The following is an 18,922-nucleotide window of genomic DNA, read 5'->3' as shown; positions in this document are numbered from 1 at the left end:
GCATTTTTGTATGTTTAAAAACAGAGCAAAAATAAACTTTCCCAACTGGCTAAGCTACCTAGTACTGTAAAATAGGGTGACCTGGTGTTGTGCAGTGAAGACAAGATTGCAGCAGGAGACCCTGAGTGACTTCCCATGTGACTGGTATGTGATCCCGTTACTGCAGTATGAGGTATCTTTCAGGCAAGTAACAAATCTCAGCATGTGTTATCAGTGCCGTTAATATATTCCCATTTTAATTAAGAAAGCAGCTAATGGGACCGTAGCCAAAGCATCCTAACAGATCATTCCATGACCATACAGTGTTGTTGAGCCAGGGACTACCTCTGGCCTAGTTAAAAGCAAATGGCAGTGATTAGTTATAAAGGGGATCTTTACTAAAGAATATATTTAATGAATTTTCCAAACTTTTTTGGGAATAGTTTTCAGTATCTCTACAAGTCTGAATGGTGCTGATAACTCTCCATGACAGCCGCTGTTTTACTGATCTTTCCCTGTCTCATGTTATAGATGAACGAAGGAAATTGAATGGCTTTTTCTGTCTTTCACTATCAAAGCAGCAGCTTCCCATTAATTGTTATTACCTGTGTGATTTAAGGTCAGATTTTCAGTGACATATCTGCCCATCTAGTTTGAAATCCTGATGCTACTGAAGACAATGGGAGATTTGCCATTTATTTTAATGAGCCAGGATTTAATCCATTTTGCTTGCACAACAAATGGCCCCTGCATTCTTTGTGTTCCTACAGTCAATTGCTAGTTCAAATCTGCATTTAGATAGCTGAACACCTGACTAAGGATGTAGTAGCAGAATGTAGGAACACAATTTTCCATTTAGAAAGCAAGGCTGCCCTTAATCCTTATTGTTTACTTGCAGTGGGTAGAATACCTCATTCTGTTTTAGTTTTCCTCTAAACAGAAATAGGCTTATGTTTAGGTCTCAGAGCTAACAAATGATGATTGACATTCCATAGGTTATAAACAGAAAAAAGGGAATTCAGGCTCTGTCAGTGTTGGGACATGATGAGCACTTTAGAAATGCACCCATAACATTGCAAGCAACTACATGTGAGTTTAATGCAGTGTTTGTTTTAAAATTATTTATTCTCTTCCCTTTACCCCTTCACTAACTAGCTCTTAAAAAGCTGATACCAGGAAAAGAGATTTGTGTGTGTGTGTGTTATGCTGATAACTTAATTTAGTGGAGATCGTTCCTGGCTTTACTGTGTTGGATAAATGGAAGAAAGGAGAGCAGTGGTTCCCAGGGCAGGCTTACGGTTCTCTAATCCCTGGCATTGCATTGGAATGTAAACCATATTATTTATCTTTTACGTCTAGTGCACTGGTTAGGCTGAGAAACTGTATATTTACAAACATTTCTGCTGCTGTCATACACAAGAATATATTCACTCTTTATCTGTAGGCAAGGTGCATGAAAACAGAATTGCTGTGTATTTGTAATTCATCGTTACTGTTCTTATAAGCTCTGCAAGTCCCTTTTTTCCCAAAAGCTTCCATATGTGTCACTCATCTTCAGACTCTGGAGTGAGCCACCTGCCTTCCTCTCTGCTGTTTATTGTAACAGAATCTAGTAGCAAACACCACACCCGTGGACAGTATATTGTTTTCCCCTCGATATCCTGTCTGATGCTGTTACTTCCACAGCACCGAGTTCTTGTGCTGCATATAGCATTATTGACTCTAGCTGAATGAGCAGCAAACTGCAGTAACTTTGTTACAGAGACTATGTTGGTTGACCAAGCCAAAGGCCTAAAAGAATGTATAAGATAAAGTACATCTGCATCCTACTTAAAGCAATTAATAGAAAGTAAATTGATCTGCTACACACCTCTCTTTTAGCCCCTTGACATGTAAGTTACACCCACTAAACACCACTCTTGTGTGACTTTGAACAAGTTACTTAATTTCTGCGTGCCTGTTTCCTATCTGTAAAATGGGGATAATACTCCCCTTCTCCCACCATCTCACTCTCCTGTCTATTTAGACTATCAGCTCTTTGTGATGAGGACTCTCTCTTGCTATTGATTGGAGACTTTCAATAGCGCCTCAAATTTAGGTGCACAAGTGGCATTGACTTCAGTGGAATTTGCAGTTTTAAAAGCAATAGGTGCTTTTGCAAATCTGCCCAAGCACAAGGGTGGCCCTGATGGTGGGTTGAGGCTCCTATGTGCAACTGGAATATTAATATTTATCAACTTAGAACATACCCCTCTTACCTCTAATCTGTAAACTTGTCTGCCTGCGATTTACAGCACTTCTGATTTGTCAGACCTCTTGTGTGGCATGAAATTGAAATGTTGTTCGGGAGCTAGAGCACTGACTGAACATGAATTACCAAGTAAGATTGTGGCTGCTGACTCTGCAGCCCTTGATTTTTGTGAGGGATAGTTAGGTGTTCCAATTTGTTTGCTTGCAGCTTGTAAGATGACATTTGGGAGCATAAATCTAAATGCCTCAGGTCTGTCTCTTATACTCTCAATGGATTTGTTACCTCACATTGGTCATGGCAATTCTGCAAGCCTAACAATTCCTATAAACCAGTTCTATTATCTCATAAGCTGTGTGCCAGTAACACTGACACCTTTGCTATTACAGCAGCACCAGCTGAGCAGTTCAGACAAAGATGTGAATTTTTAACTTTTTGATTCTTTGTTTAAAATAAAAAATCTTCTCGTAGTGGTGCAGTGACCACTGTGGGTTGATGTGAAGTGCAATGCCAGACTAGTCTCCTAGTTATTTCAGTTTTGCATAGACAGTGCTGGAAAGAGGAAGCAAAACAAGTTACTTAGTTTATAAGTGGAGGTGAACAGCTGAGATTTCTGGCAGTGAGCCCTTTTCTTTGCTGTGTCCTGGAAACATTTACTCTCTAGAAAAGCCTAGATAGAAAGGAAAGAGCCTAAGAATTGCTGCGTGTATGTAAAGAAGAAACACCCCCACCCACACCAGAGTTGCAGTACCTCCTGTCCACAAAATGGAGCCTGTTAAATCAGCTATTGTTTTTAACAGTGTACAGTGTGTGCTCATGGCAATTCAAGGCCATTTGTCACCCTCTTATTGTGCCTGGAGACTGCAAAGCAGCATGCGCCACTTTCTTGCTCCTGCACAGGAGTAGTAGCTTGTAGTTACAGTGCTACATGTTTCACCACTTAGCAAACCCAAAAGGAAGATCTAGAAGCACAGAAAGAAAATATAAATCAGGTGGTTATTTTCCTTCAGTATTAACTGACAGACATAATTCATTGGTCGAAAGAGCCTTCCCATGCAGAAAAAAGTGGCATGCTGGAAAGCACACAGCTCACCAAAGACATTTCATCTACAACGACCCAGTCAGGAGCGTCCCTGGGAGCTGATTGCCTTGGGTCCCTATGGCTGTACTGTGATGACAATTGTTACTGGTGTTGTGCAGGAATTAATTGTCTGGCTTTATTCCCATGTTGGTGTAAAATCCAAGATGGCCAGCCTGCTGTTTTTCTTGCTACTTTGGGTTTCTGTTCCCATTTCAGGTTACAGGAAAGCACTAAACCACAGGCAGAGCTGCACACTGAAATGTGTTTGAGATCCATAAAATGTCCTCGCTCAGCTCCAAACAGGAACTTCCTGGTGTGCTGCAAAGGGGACATGGTCTCAAGGGTCCAGCCCTAAAAATACATGTGAGGATTGGTACAACACTACTAGATAGACCCAAAAGGAAAGTCTAGCAGAAATGTCTTCTGTGTCATCTGCCTCCTCACTGGGGTTCACAGGGCCTTGCTTCCTGTGCATAAGATTGGTGGGATGGAAATACCACACCCACAGCTGGTGTGTTGTAAATTGAACTCCTGTTCCAAGGAGCAAAGCCTCAGCTGGGGTAAATTGTCCTAGCTCCACTAATGTCCAGCTATTCATATAGCTTCTGTCACTCATTTTTTTTGTCATGGCTCAGTCCAAAGCTAGTTGCGTGCACACCCCTGATTTACACTGTCACATGCCATAAGGGAAAGCAGAGCAGGCAATGGTTCAACTATGGGTCCCTTCTGCCACCCTTACGAGTTCTCTAGAAAAATAATTCTTTGGGGTACCTGTAATACTGATAACCTGCCCTAGGGGAGATTCCTTGGGGCAGTCACTAAAAAGCGTAGGCAATGAGATCCATCATGGCTCCAGCTGTAAACTTGTTCTGCATCGTCTTCCCACTTCGGGAGTCACCAGGCTCTACTGGTTGTTCTCTCCCCCAAGTGATAGTTCTCCAGGGGGAAGCCATCCAGTCACAGGTCTCTCACCTTGCATTGACTCCATGGGTGAAGTCCTGGCCCCACTACAGTCCATGAAAAACTCCCTCTGACTTAAGTGGGGCCAGGATTTTACTCCATGGCTCTTGCCAGTTTGTAGCATGGAAGATTCATAATAGGGTACGAACACCTCATAAACTCTGCTACTAATTAATCTTGTCCCACGGGGATCATTTAGTCAGAAGCAACCAAGTCAGATTACATAGATTTCACAGCTTGGATGGATTTTATCTGAAGTTGGTATGAACTATATTTGAACATAAATTACCCATTTTTTCAAGATGTGCAGCAGTCCTATTTTCTGGTTTATTTTTGAGCTATGGCTGTAGGGTTATAACATGACACCTTTCTCCCAGAAATCAAGTAACACATAGGAAACATAGCCTCAAGGTGTGAAACAGCGACATTTACATTGCTACTGGTAAGATGGCCCTGAGCAGAGCAGAAATCCAATATATACCCTGCTCCAATGATCTCTGGGACTTACTAACAGCTGATACCAAGTTTTACTTGAAATGTGTTTCTGCTCAGAAAAGTGACTCTGTAAAGCCAGCATTATGAGGTTCCAAATTCATTGTGTCTCCATGATTTCCAGATCAAACATGCTCACTTTACAAGTAAACAGATGTTTATTCTAATTTCTGTCTCTGTTCATTTGCATCAGAAATCAAACTCTGTTCCTTTTGGGTCAGCCGCAATGAGAATAAAGAGTCTGTAATGGGACCGTAGTTATTCATTCCATTGATAATATGCAAGCCAAAATAGAATCTAATTTGCTCTCCAAAAGCTGTGTTGTCTCAGAAAGGGGTAATAGGAGTGAAAAGTACTTTGAAATTATTTCAAGTCACTCAAGTCAGCAGATCTGACTGACTATGCACACACAGCAGATTTACCAACTGCCATTTTTACATAATCACTTTTCTGGCCCATGTTGGAATAACCCTTAAAATTAAAACTTCTAGGGCCAAATTATTCCTGGCCAAAACCCATTTAGAAAAGATTGCTTGAAGGATTATGGTCCCAGATTTTGCATGAGTAGGTACCAGTGAGTAAATTCCATGATAACATCGGGTAGGTTGATATGAAGAGTGCACTAACAAAAGCACTGCTCCAATTGCAGGGATGTTAATCAGAAAACAGGCTAGCAAAAGACTTCCTCAGGTTGCGAATGGTTTCAGCTTTTGCCTCATCTTCGTTGGCATTTCCCCGTTGTGATGATTCAGATATGCTGAAGGTGTTCGTCAGGGACTGGGATTTGCTGAAACAAAAAGAGACATTCATGCTCAGAAAGACTGATGTTGGATTCATTTGGGCAGGGGAAGTTGGTAATTCAAAGCTGGTCATTGATACTGTACTGCAGTTGCAGCAGACAAGTTCAAGGGCAGATGTGGGGAGTCTCCATAGGTTGCGAAGGCACCTGAGCCCTGTTTGGAGGTTGCTGGCTCTGATATTCACAGTTCAGGCTGTGTTTGGGGTGTGCGGAGATTGAGGCAGGGTTTTCAATACTAGCATTTTTGCAAATCTCCCTGTGGATATCTGCTATCACAATGGACAATCCAACTCTCATTAAAATGAATGGAAAGACTTCCATTGAATACAATGGAAGCTGGATTGAGCACCAGGTCATCTCCAGTAATGTCTATGATACCATGCACGTCCCAGCTAGGATCCTTGCCTGTATGTTCTGTGACTTCCTCACCAGTGGTACTTAATTCATACATTACAGCTAAGGCCCAAGCTGAGGAACGTCTATTGTTTACAAACCACAACAAACATGCAAATCCAGTATGTGAAGAAAAGCAAATGTCCCAGCTGCACCCATGGCAGGAGAAGAGATGATTAAGGATGCCAGCCTAGTGCTCTGCACAGCTGTATCAGAGACCCGTCTTAATTCCCAAGGTCTCAGTTTTCCACTGCCAGAGGCTAAGAGTGCTATTGAGGCCAGGTTAATAGTCCAATGGTTCATTATGCAGGAAACCCAAGCTTGTCTCCCGATCTGCAGGATGGCAGAATTAGCAGTTCACCCAGCCCTTCAGGCCTTGTCTACACTAGGGTGGCTCCCACCATTGCTACTGCCAGGTCAGCTCCACTAGTAGTCCCAACACAGGGAGCTCTAGTGCCAATCTGGATTTTGAGCACCACATGCTTTGTTCTGACATGGTGCTTAGCACAGCAGTGGCCATCTGGATCCCTCTTTATAGTAGTGCTCCCAGCCTCGCTACAAATGCTTGGAAATTTGGCGCAACAAAGGTTTGTGCAGAGCCTAACCCTAGGGGAGAGTGAAGGTGTGATTCACATTAAGCCATCTGGCCAATGACAGGACAGTCATGGTGTTTCCTTGACTGGGAGGATAGCAGCTGTGCCTTGCAGGGGCGGGCAAGGAGAAAGAATGTGTGTGTGTGAGAGAGAGAATGTGAAATCTCAAAGATGCAAAGGACCTCTCACTCTTTTTGAAAAAAATACGTATGGCCCAAGGATCTGCCAAGGCCAATTCCATGGAGAGCATCAGCACAGGGGCACTTGTACCAATTAAGTCACTGTTACCCAGCCCTGAGTCTTGAAGAATGCTGTTGCCTGGCAACAAGGGATCAGAGCGGCCTTGGCCTGTCTACTAAGCCAAGACACTTTTAAAGACATCTTTTTCAAATCTACAAATCTGTTAACTTAAAGGGCACCTACTTCAGGTGTGGATGTGGGGAGGCCTGCTGCTTGGGTGTTTCACCAAGGCCTTGTTGAGCAGGAGCCCGTCCTTGGGCAGGGGGTCTAGGCTGCTGTGGCGGGAAGATGCCCGGCTTGGAGGCCTGGACTGGGGAGGTCCCAGTGGAAGATCGTGTTAGCTGGGGGGATCCAGGAGACCTCTGCTGCTGAGGTGAGCTAGACTGGGGACTCGGGGGCTGCTGGCCCTGAGGAGAGAGCCGTTGTTGTGGAGGTGCTCCAGTCCGCGGAGGCTGAGATCCCTGAGGTTGGCGTGGACCCCCTGCAGGGAACATGGACACAGAGGTGCACAAGACACATTAAACAAGCAGCTGCATGGGGGAATGGCCTCTAGTGAAAGGGGAAACATTTCAGACTCGCTCCATGCAGAGACCTAAGGAAAAATATTTGTTATGGACACTGGATGCCATTAACCTGTTGGTCAGTGGCAACATGCCCACATCTGTGGAGTTGCTGCTGTACAGTTCTTTGCCTTCTTAACACCAAGGAAACCCTGCCACCCTTCTCCCATGTAGAGCTGTCTCAGCGTGCCTTAGTTCTCCATGTGATTGTCACCATTTCTTGTCCTTGATGCGTCTTGTGTGGGAGCCTGAATTGTTGGGGTGGAAGGTTGGAATCAATGGGAGAACTAGCTCTGCCCACAGAAAATGGAAGTTTGAGTCAACAGTACCTTCCCTGGATAGTTACGATGAGGTGCTTGTATGCCACATCACCATCCATGCTTCTATTTTATAACATGATCAGTGGGTGGATGCGTCAGCATTTTTGGATGAGATACCCTCAGAGCAAAGCCTGACTTTTCTGCCACCCTAAAGCCACATAAAACGATGCTCCTAGCAAGTGAAAATAGACAGACATGTGTCCCTTAATGTTTTATACACAGTTTCAAAGAGTAAAGCTAATAGCCTTTAAAGAGCTCATGTATTCTTGTGCATGAGTAAAAGTGTTACCCCAATGTCTTGGCCAAATTCCAACTTGGGCAATTACAGTCTGCTGAGCTGAGCTCAATTCTACCTGCATTTTCCACTGGAGATGCTATTCTTCTTGACTGCCTTTTCTGAACTGTTGTGTAATGTTACTGTGCACTGTTGAACAGTCACTGTATTTCATCACAGAGCTGGCTGCAATTTCAGTGATGGGTGAAGAGATTCCTCTGTACAGTTTGAATCAGATTCCAAAATGAACTCTCTAGGTTTCCTTTGCCAGAGGTCCTAGAGTACAGTACCTTGAGGAGGTGGCCGTGGTTGGGACGGTTGTCCAAGCTGGGGTCCAGGCTGAGGCTGCATCTGTGATTTCATTGGCTGAGGCTGGACTTGTTGTGGCTGGAAAAAAATCATTACAGTCGTCAGAACATGTTAAAAGGAGAACTAGGGACGACAGAAAGAACTTTGAATGTTGTGTTTTCAACACACACTCTGCCACTGCAGCATAAGGTCTGTAAGGTTCCATGGTATTATGATGGAGAACTGAGTAGGAAAGAGCATGGCAACTGTTAGCTAGAAGCGAATGACTGTAGAGTTACATTTTTTAAAAGTGAATTTACCAACAGAAGAATTACCAGACTTGATCAAACCTAAGGCCCATCTAGCCCAGTGGCCAGCACCAGATTCTTCAGAGGTAGATGTATGTAAGAACCTCACACTAAACCTAACAGGTGTGGAGTTATCAGGTCTCATCCTGATTTCTAATCGTTAGAAATTGCCTTAAGCCATGAGGTTTAATATCCCTTCCACATGGATTGTCAATTATAACTCTGGAAATTCCTGACATCCTATAATGTCCAATCTATTTTTCAATCTTGTTAAGTTCTTGGTCTCAATGACTTTCTGTGGCAGTGAATACCACAGTCTAGTTATTTCCTTTTATTGGTTTCCCACCTTTTAATTTCATTGAATTCCTAAGAGATAGGGAGAAAAGATGTTCCTAATCTACCTTCTCTAGACTATTATTGTATATAGTTTTACTATGTCACCTCTTATTTGTCTCCTTTCTAAAGTGAACAAGCTCATCATTTCAGTCTCTCTTCCCAGTAGAGTGTTTCCAGGCCTTGGATCTTTCTCACCACCCTTTTCTGAGCCCCCTGTAGTTGTGCACTATCCATTGTTCAGATGGGGTGATTAATACTGCGAACTATCCAGATAAGGGCGCACCACTGATTTGTACAAAGGCATTAGAATAGTCTCCATGTTGTTCACCATCCCATTTCCTAACAACTTGTTTGATTTTTTTGCCTGCAGCTGTGCACTCAGCAGAGGTTTTCATTGAGCTGCCTACCGTGAGACCAGCTGAGTTGATACAGTTTAATTTAAAACAAGTAGTTTAAATTTTCTCCTCGAATGTGCATTAATTTGCATTTATCAACATTGCATTTCGTTTGCCATTGTGTTTCTCATTCACCTAGCTTGATTAGGTCTTGCTGAAGTTCCTCCCAGTCTTCTCTAATTTAGCTATCTATTGGCTCACTCTCCTTTTTTGATAATTAATAAACAGTTTAAACAACATGGGACTGTTGTGCAGAGGCCTGTACTCTAAGCTGTCCAAGGTAATAAGAGTCCAACTTGGCCTGTTACATGAAATTGTTTACGAAAGTCAGCAAAGTTGGAGCCAGAGGTCCAAACTGGATTGTTTAGGTTAAAAGAACTGTTAAGGGGCCTTCAAGGCTCCTGGCAAAGTCATGGGTTGGCAAGACAAGGAGCTAAACAAATCTAGAAATGAGAAGAAATGTTTATAGTTGAAATCACTGAAGTGTGTTTTAATTGGTTAATGTTATTGGGAGGTGGTTGCCAACTCATCTTGGACATTGTTCATCTCGGAGTTATTAAATGGACAGGGGCCGGATGCGTGGGCTGGAAGGATTGAGCTTTGTCACTGTGGCTGCCACTCCCACTGTCTCCTGGGATCCACCATGATGCCGTTGGGCCTTTGTTATCCTGTTCCTGAAAGGCAGCCTGACTACACCGGGCCAAAGAGAGGGAACCAAGTGACATTGCCACCAGCTTCAGCCAAATCCCGAACAATACCTGGGATGTGAGACTTGGGTTCCTGCTGTCGCCCCTCCACTGTGTTTCTTTTTCTTTCCTCACCTTATTTCTGCTCTTTCCTTTCTGTTTTCTGTCTAATAAGCATCTGGCTTAGCCAGCCAAGACATGTCCTCCTTTCACAACACTGTTAGGAGCCTGGGACCGGAGAGGCAGCCACAAGCAATACTTTAAAGAGACCAAGACTGCTATAGTTTGCCAGATCTCAGCGTGACTGATCAGACCATGTGCTGTGCCTGTGTTTCTCCAGCGGCAAGGGTGCAAGGAAAAGGCAACACCAGGCACAGAAGCTGCATTTTCTATCTTTACTGTTCTTTTTTCTCCTCTGTTGTGTGATTGTCTTGTTTTGTCTTAAACAAAGGAGGAATGGTCTTTAGCAGCAACAGCTCCAGACCATCTTAACTAACTTTTTCTCTTTCCCCCAAGAGACAGTTAATAATGCATCTTTAATTCCATCTAACAGTCCGTCCAACAGGGGTTCCTCCCTACATAAAGAACCAACTGACAGCTTCTGGGAAAATGAGGAAGGGGTATTATTAAAATGAAAGTCTTACTTAATACTTTACTGCCTTGACTCTTCTCCAATCTCTCCTCCTTGGGTTCCTGCTATAGTCTTAAAAACAGTACTCGCATTCACAGATATTTTTATCTCAACCCTGGCATGCTGTGCCCTGGTGCAGTTTGGTCATTTGAAACTGCCATTGGCAAATGTTGCTCTAAAATAAGATGGGTTCAGTACTCAGCCTCGGGTGAGTGTGCGGTGAGGCGGGCTCACTAAACATGAGGCCTACTGGTCAGTTTAAAAGCCAAAATGATGGGTTCTGATGAACAGTAACATTAGCCGGGTCTTCTTTTGGGGGACTGGTGGCTGAGACCTACGGTCTCTCTGAAGAAGCAGGGATGCCATTAGAGAAGGGCCTAAGAGTGGCAGAAAGCCTCACTGGCTCCTGTTGGGATGCACCGGATTTTACCAGAGAGGCAAAGGTGGGAATAAACTCAGTTGTGGGGATTGCTAATCTGTCAAGCTGGGATGGAAAGTTGCAGCCAAACTATAAAGAGTTCTAGAATCTCCTCAACGGGCACACAGAACTTGTGTTAGTATTCACTCATGGGCGCAGAGACGCTAAGAGCAGCAGGGGCTCCATCAGCAGTGAACAAGCCACATTGTTTGGCTTTATAGGTTACTGAGGCATGTATTGTTGGGGTCCAGCTAACAATCTGCCCGTTCTTTGTGGGCAGAGATGGGAGATAGGTTTTTTTTTATAAACCCTGCAGAAGCTCTCAGGCTTAATTCCCCCAGAAGGGACAGAGTTACAATCTTGCCAGACTCTCCCTAGCATCGGTTGGTTGGACTGCTCTTTACTGAAGTTATTTGATGCTGTGTCTTTAAACTGATTCTATCACCCTCCTCCCCAGTCCACAGTACATCAGCACACTGCTATCACCTAGAAGAGAGCCTAGCTCAGCATGTTACTGCCTGCCATCATGCCACCCAACCTGAGTCACCATAGCAACAGCTGCCCCATACTGCTTGGACATTTGTGAGCAGAAGATGCTCCTACACTTGCCCTTTCTGCTGCCATCCCCTTGCCCACTCTCCATCCCTGAGTCCACCTCTCGCCAAACTGTTCTCCAATGTTTGTCTCTGATGATGCTTCTCTTTATAGTTTGTAGTCTTGGTCACACAGTCTGTACCCAGCCAAAAGGGCCCAGGGTATATATATGTGGTGGATAAGCTGAATGAGAATGTGATGCCATGGTACTATGAAGCGAGACATTGCTCAGGGACAACCCATGAAGGGTTTATGGAAGAGCTACCCCTGCAACAGTAATAGCAGAACAATCCAATACTTTGCATGGGGTGACATCTCTGTCCAACAGCGTGGGAACGTTCAATCCACTGAGGTACATGATTGGCCGAACACTCCTGGGGACATTGAGAAAGCAGCGCTTTTCTGAATGACTCCGTCCACTCTTACCCAAGGCCTTGGAGGTGAGGGGATAGATCCTGCAGTCACAAGAAGCTGAGTCATTTTGGAGACAACCAGATCAGCTACGAGTTGTGTGTCCTCCTCCACGTGCTCCCCTATCAGGGGCATTGAGCTATCCATCACCTGCACAAAGAGAGAAAAGGACAGCTAGTAAGGTGGCTTTCTAGTGGCAGAGGCAGGTCTAGACACTCAATCTGATGCCAAGCTGTGTTACTACATCCCCAGGCAATTATTTCCATCATTCGCACACATCCTGAAGTGGAGAGAGCTGCCTATCACAATGGCTGGCACATATCTCAGTTTTTGAGAAATGATGCCTCCTGCCAGTTGGAGCCCAGGCCTAGGCTTGATAAAGGATTCTGGAGACTTTTTTTTTGATCAAACACACACACAAACTAGATTCTTCCTACAGCCAGAGAGGCTGATTGAGTGTCTTTCATTGATGGGTGTTTCTCTGGTGTTCAACTGTGGTGATATTTGTGGATGACGCTCCGACAGGAAGGGTTCCAGGTATAAAGGAGAAAGGAAACAAACCTCAAAGAGACCTGTGCAGATTAGAGCAAGGGGGGACTAGAGGCAACCAGGGAAAAGCTGGTATTAAGCAATGCAAAGCTCTACAGGAAATAAGGAAATAAACAACACAGGCACAAAATAGACGGGATGTCTCCAAACAGCAGCACCCATGCCATGAAAGTAAACTTCCTCTCAGCTGGTCTCCTTTACGCAGTGCCAACATTACTTTGCCATGTAAACACGCACTATAATTACCACAGGGAAGGTGAGGAAGCAAAGGTTTGAAGGGATCCACAGTCTTAAAACGGTTGAGACCCACAGCTGTACACCACCCCTGAAACACCACCAGAATTATCAAAGTTGTTTGTCATATCCCAACAGCTTTACAAACATTAACCAAGTCCCATACAAGGCAGCTCATTATGGTGAAACTAAGGTTCAGTTGGGGGTGCTTATTAACCTACCAGAATTTTAGTGTCTTTTTAGAAATCCAGGAAATGCAGCATTAAAGTTTGCATTTGTCAGATAAGGCACTGACACACACAGGTAACAATTGCAACCTCAAGTCTGCCCCACTAGAGCTCCAAGCATACAGTCTGGACTGGGACTCTATTCCTAGCTCTGCCACTGGCTGGCTGGGTGACCTTGGGCAAGTCACACCCCCGTGCCTCAGTTTCCCTAGCTATAAAGTGGGGCTAGTGACCTTCTTTGTAAAGTGCTTTGAAATCTGATGAAAAGCACTCTGTAAGAGCTAAGTATTATTATTATTAACCAGAACGTTTTACACACATTTCTATAGTTAGATTTAAGGAAGTCCGTTTGTGAAATCATTTCATCAACAGATGGTTCCAGTCTGTCCATGTGACGCAGAGGTGACTTATTAATGGAGTAACTGTTCAACTCGCCTTAGTTTTGTTACATATGAGCTTATATAAAAACCAGACGCTATGCTTGTGGACAGCTTTAATTTTGAAAATCAGATGAGAAGAGGACTGATTTCTTGATTTATGGTCTAGGACGGGGGTGGTTAACCTGTATCTCCTGAGCCGCATGCAGCTCTTCAGAGGTTAATATGCGGCTCCTTACCTAGGCACTAATTCCAGGGCAGGAGCTACAGATGCTGACTTTCCAGTGTTGTGAGGGGTGCTCACTGCTCAACCCCAAGCCCTGCCCCCACTCCACCGCTTGCCCCAAGGCCCCTACCCCTTTCCCTACCAAACCCTCGCTCCTCCCCCACCCCTCCCATAGCTTCCTGCCAATGTGAAACAGCTGATAAAGGGGGGAGTAGGCACTGCTTGATGGGGGCTGCTGGCAGGCAGGAGGCACTGAGGGCTGGAGAATGGATGGGGGGGCTGCTGACGGATTACTGTGGCTCTTTGGCAATGTACATTGGTAAATTCTGGCTCCTTTTCAGGCTCAGGCTGGCCACCCCTGGTCTAGGATATGTGTGGAGCAGGTTAAATGGAAGGGGGCTCAGATAAATATGTTAAATGTTCAAATCTGCTATCATCTCCTCTGCTTCTTTGTAGAACAGGCTTCTTAGGCTCCATAGCTGGGTTTGGCTGCCACAAAGGTGTGGCAGCAGACTGGCTGGGAGAATTATAAAACATTGGACTTGAAATCTAACCTGACTTCTGTTAGGGGGGTCTTGCGAGCATGTAGCTCCACGAGGCATCCCTTTTTCATTTGGCAATTCTGGCACCAGCTCGTATGTAGGAAAGAACAGAGCCATGTCAACTTCATTTACCTTGTTAATTTACTGTGAAAGGGATGGTTTATGACCACTAGATGGTGCCACTGTTCTCTTTAACAAGCCCTTCTCCAGTGAAGTAATCTGCTCACTCACCAACTCTGGATGTAAGTAACTGTGTAGTGTGACAGGTCTATATTGAAAAAAAAACCCAACCCTCTCATCTCTTCAGTTTGGGAATTATTTCCCATCATTACTGCAGCAGTATGTGATATGCTGGCTGAAGTGAAAGGACAGGGTATCATTTACAGAGACATCCAGGGCTAAATTAATCCTGTTTTAGGCCCATCAAAGTCATGGAGCAACATCAGGCATTAAGTTGTCTCTATGTCTTATTTTGTAATTTCTGACTCACCTCACTTCTGTGGTATTGATTGAAGGAGCCCAAACACTGGGTTATCACTGACTAAGGCATGGGGAGGATGAAGCTGATAAGAAAGGACACAGTTTTTCTGGGCCAAATGATGCTCTCAGTTGTGTCAGTGCAGCTACTCCAGAGTTATACAGGTGCCAAGATCAGAATCTGGCCCCAGAATGCTGAGATAAACCACCCAGATGAAATATATGAAATACAAACATTTCCCTCTCATCTCTTCCCGAGAATGAGACCAAAGAACAGCTGAGGGAGAGGGGAAGATGTCAGCACACACAAACCCTGCCTTTGTAGTTGCCCAAGGTCAGTGGCTGTCTCCTGACACAGCTGCTGTTGCTTGATAAGCTATCTCCGAGGGAACGGAAGGCGGCAAGGCAGAGAAGAGATCCAGGAAAACCCCTTCCCCGCCTTCTATCTTACGCCAAGAGCTGGAGGTTGGGTTTGTTATTCCATGTTCTCATGTGCGAGTGTCGAGGTGTTGGGTGATTGGAGGGAAGGAAGGAAACAGATGATTCGACAGATCAAAGGGAGCGATATGACAATAGTGAAAGGCTGGACAGGCCATCACACAGAGCAGTAGAGTCCTTGTAGTGTGTGTGGCTAGATCCACAGAGCTCTATGATAACAATAGATGTGGCACTGCTGGCCATGAGAAAAGAATAAAAAACATGAAGTCAATCCAATTTTGATTACTCTTTAGTTTCGTGGATCATTTTACTCACCCCCACCCCCGCCATCTGTAAAATGACTCATCATTGTCGAGTTATTTTAGATTACAAACGGGCCAGATTTTCAAGTGCACAACCCCCAACAGGCACCCAGTGCCAGGGGTGGCTCTATGTTTTCTGTCACCCCCAGCACGGCAGTCAGGTGGCTTTCGGCGGTGCACCTGCGGGTGGTCCGCTGGTCAGGTGGCTTTGGCGGCATGCCTGCGGGAGGTCTGCTGGTGCTGCGCCATCGGCGTCCCCACCGCCGAAGCTGCGGGACTGGCAGACCTCCCGCAGGCGCGCTGCCAAAAGCCACCTGCCTGCTGCCCTCACAGCAACTGGCAGGCTGCCCCCTGCGGCTTGCCGCCCCAGGCATGCGCTTGCTGCGCTGGTGCCTGGAGCCACCCCTGCCCAGTGCACTGAGCAACACTGAAAATCTGACCACTCCTCCAGGTGCCTAAAGAGGAGTGAACTCTTCTGAAAACATGGCCTCAGTTGGGGGTGCTGAGCCTTTCTGAAAATGCCAGACTCAGGGACAAAGCCCTTTAGTGCAGAGAAAGAAATACAAGTATGCTGAATCAAAGTCAGCACTGCTCTACGTGAGTGAAGAGTGCTGAAATCAAGGGAGGTGACTTGATGCCTTAAAGTACCACGAAATTACCCCAAAGCCATGTGGCAAATAAAGATAGAGAGCTCAGCTAATAATAAAGGTATGGAAACAGGTTGAAGATAAATTTATATTAATTACTTCTGATTTCTGGATGACATAATCCTCCTTTCCTGCGCTCAACCTCCTCTCTCCTAATCTGAGCCCCTGTTGGCCATAAGCAATGGCGACAAGTCTCACAAGACACAGATCTGGCTGTCTTTCATTTTGTGAGTGTTTCTCAGGGAACAGTTTTCACTTTGTGAAAATTCATTCCTTGGTTCCATACCATGGTGCAATCTTTATCTTTTATTTATTCAGTGAATTTTGGAGTCATTTCTTGCAAAATTTCACTGCAAATTTTCCTTCTTACAAAGTGAAATGCAGCTGATTGAGCTGTCACCCCTCCCTTCCATGCCCAACAAAACAAAACACAAAACAAGCAACCCACCAGCTTCTGGCCAAAAAAAAGCTCACTCAAGGAACTGGACTAGGGGAAAGTAATTACAGTACTTCTCAGCTTCTCTCTCAGAACTGGCATAAAGTAGAAAATGTGCCTGCTTTGCTTTGTTCTATTCTATTCCATTCATGTTCCCATACAGTGCCCATCGGTCTGGTATCTGAACTCCTGCTGAACCCCTGGCATAGCAGAATCTCTGGGCCAGAGCCTCAGCTGGTGTAATTTGGCTTAGCTCAGTTGAAATCAGCGTGGCTCCTCTGATTGGTAACAGCTGACCTCACCCCATGTGTTTTGTTCAGTGTAGAATCATGGTGTAATGCGTGTGCAGGTGTGCGTTTCTGTGTGTGTGTGCAATGTGGTAATGGGTGTAAGTCTATGGGCGTGCCCTCGACTCAGTGACACAAATATGGAAGTAGGTATGCAACCTCTTCCCATCCCGAGGTCATACACAGAAGCAGGTGTGCAATCCTCCCCTCCTCCCCCACACACTGAGGCAGACATGTACACATGCACATGGTCATACATACTCACAGAAAGGCAGATGGGTCAAACTCCCCACCCCACATACAAAACCACACAGGAAGGTGTGTGTGTACACACAGGCATCCATGTATTCAAACAGGCAGGTGTGTGTACCTTCTTACCTTCCCTCACACACACACACACACACACACACACACACACACACACACACACACACACACACAGAGGCTGAAGTATGTTGAGTTTAAAAGGCTCTATTCTGGGGTGGAGTTTGAAGAGGAGCAGCTCTACCAAAAGCTGCTGACAACTTACATAGAGGAGTCAGAATGACAGCAGCATCCCTCTTGCCATTTGGAAAAAGCAGGCTAATGTTTTCATTGATGGCAGAGCACTTGTATTACATGACCTCTGACAGGTCCCTGGTCCCTGAGGAGGAGATGCACAAAACTGGAATGTGCAGTCACCGTAAGGCTCATGTGGTTCTCATCAGCGTCCCAAGCCTCAGTGGGTGGGAGTGCTCTCCCACACATAGCTTTCAAATGTGTCAGCACCCTTGAACGAAACTGCAGGCCAGCTTTGCTCATCTTCCTCTGCCTGAGCTGTGTTGATGGAGTTCACAGCAGGTCAGATGCTGAGCCTCACTTCCAATAGCATCACATGGAGCAGAGGACACTAGCTCACTGCCAGATTTGGTCACACCCGGAGTGGCTCTTGAGTTTCCAATTTGATTTTCCCACCAGCTTTTCATGACCCGTCCCGTTCCAATGACCCAGATCATGTTACCCGTCCCAGTCCCCTGTTCAACTCCTTGGCATGGGAGGTATCACTTTGAATGCTTGTCTTCTCAACCACAGCTTGTGCAGCTAATGTGACTGGAACCCACAAACTCTCTTGGGGGCTTGTCTTGCTTATCTGTTAGCTAAATAAACTCAGGCCTAGGCAAACCATTTTAAGGGGTGCATCCAGGGTCTGATGAAGACAATGAGGCTCATTTATGCTACTTATAGTCCTCTTCCCTACAGCTCTAGTTCCATCCAGTTCATCATCGGTTCCTATGTGACATGCACCCTGCTTGTGACTGACTCCTGAGTCTGACTCCTAATCTTAATATCGACCCAGGAGCCCATTCGCAGGAATCTGGCAATTTGGTTGCAAGTCACAGTTAGTTCTTGCTTGGGCACATTAGTAGAAATGATGCTGGTCACCATGAGGAGAAAATCACTGGGTCAAGGGGCAAAGCGTGTACTTAGAGTATGTCTGACTGTCTGAGCATGTCAGCATGCAAGGGAGGGTTTGTGTTTGTGGACGTACTCGGATGAAGGAGACGAGAACTCAGTCAGTCAAGCTCTCACCTCAATGATATAGTCCTTCCCGTCTTTGCTGTGGACAGCTTTGACAGCACAAATATCGAGGCCTCCAAACATCTCGGCGCAGGAGTCTGCCCAGAGTCTGTACCTGCAGAATCCATACAGACACATGGCTGGGAATTATCTGGCTGCTCAAGGATTAAAAGAAGGTCTCCATGCTAGTAGGGTGCCAACTTTCTCAGCCTCCCACCAAATATAGACCTCCCCACCCTCTGCCTTATTCAATCGCATTAAGACAGATATCGTGACCTTTAATATTGCCTCACCATCACCAGTACGGATAGAGGATTATCTTCTCACCAATGTAGAAACATTCATACACTTGGGCAGCACCATCATCCAGGATGGTGGAACAAGCAAGGACATCCCGAACAAAATCAGTAAAGCCAGGAACACCTTCAGGAGCTTAAATACAGTCTGGAAATCATCAAAATACAACACCAAAACCAAACTCAGGATTTATCAGAGCTGCGTACTTTCAACGCTACTTTATAGTGCAGAATGCAGGGGAATGACAACGTACGACATGTCCAAACTGTCTTCATTCCATACAACCTGCCTCAGAAAAATCCTTTGTATCCTGTGGCGCA

At 45.2% G+C, this 18,922-nt stretch overlaps 1 protein-coding gene across 2 annotated transcripts in view; it reads right to left on the bottom strand.

Annotated features, from left to right (window-relative positions):
- Positions 1-4,618: 4,618 nt before the first annotated feature.
- Positions 4,619-18,922, bottom strand: part of SYN3 (synapsin III) — a 291,194-nt gene continuing 276,890 nt past the window's right edge. For both annotated transcript variants that reach the window (XM_050926612.1, XM_050926622.1), the window contains 5 exons: positions 18,318-18,420; positions 12,022-12,156; positions 8,230-8,326; positions 6,969-7,266; positions 4,619-5,547 (listed from right to left, as the gene is read on the bottom strand). In XM_050926612.1, coding sequence (XP_050782569.1) covers positions 5,415-5,547; positions 6,969-7,266; positions 8,230-8,326; positions 12,022-12,156; positions 18,318-18,420 — 766 coding nt within the window. In that variant the 3' untranslated portion in view covers positions 4,619-5,414. The remainder of the gene's footprint in view (positions 5,548-6,968; positions 7,267-8,229; positions 8,327-12,021; positions 12,157-18,317; positions 18,421-18,922) is intronic.

The sequence above is a fragment of the Gopherus flavomarginatus genome, chromosome 1 (genome assembly GCF_025201925.1).
Source record: "Gopherus flavomarginatus isolate rGopFla2 chromosome 1, rGopFla2.mat.asm, whole genome shotgun sequence".
NCBI classification, from domain to species: Eukaryota; Metazoa; Chordata; order Testudines; family Testudinidae; genus Gopherus; species Gopherus flavomarginatus.
Note: the sequence above shows the minus strand (reverse complement) of the source record. Positions and strands in the feature narration are given on the sequence as shown.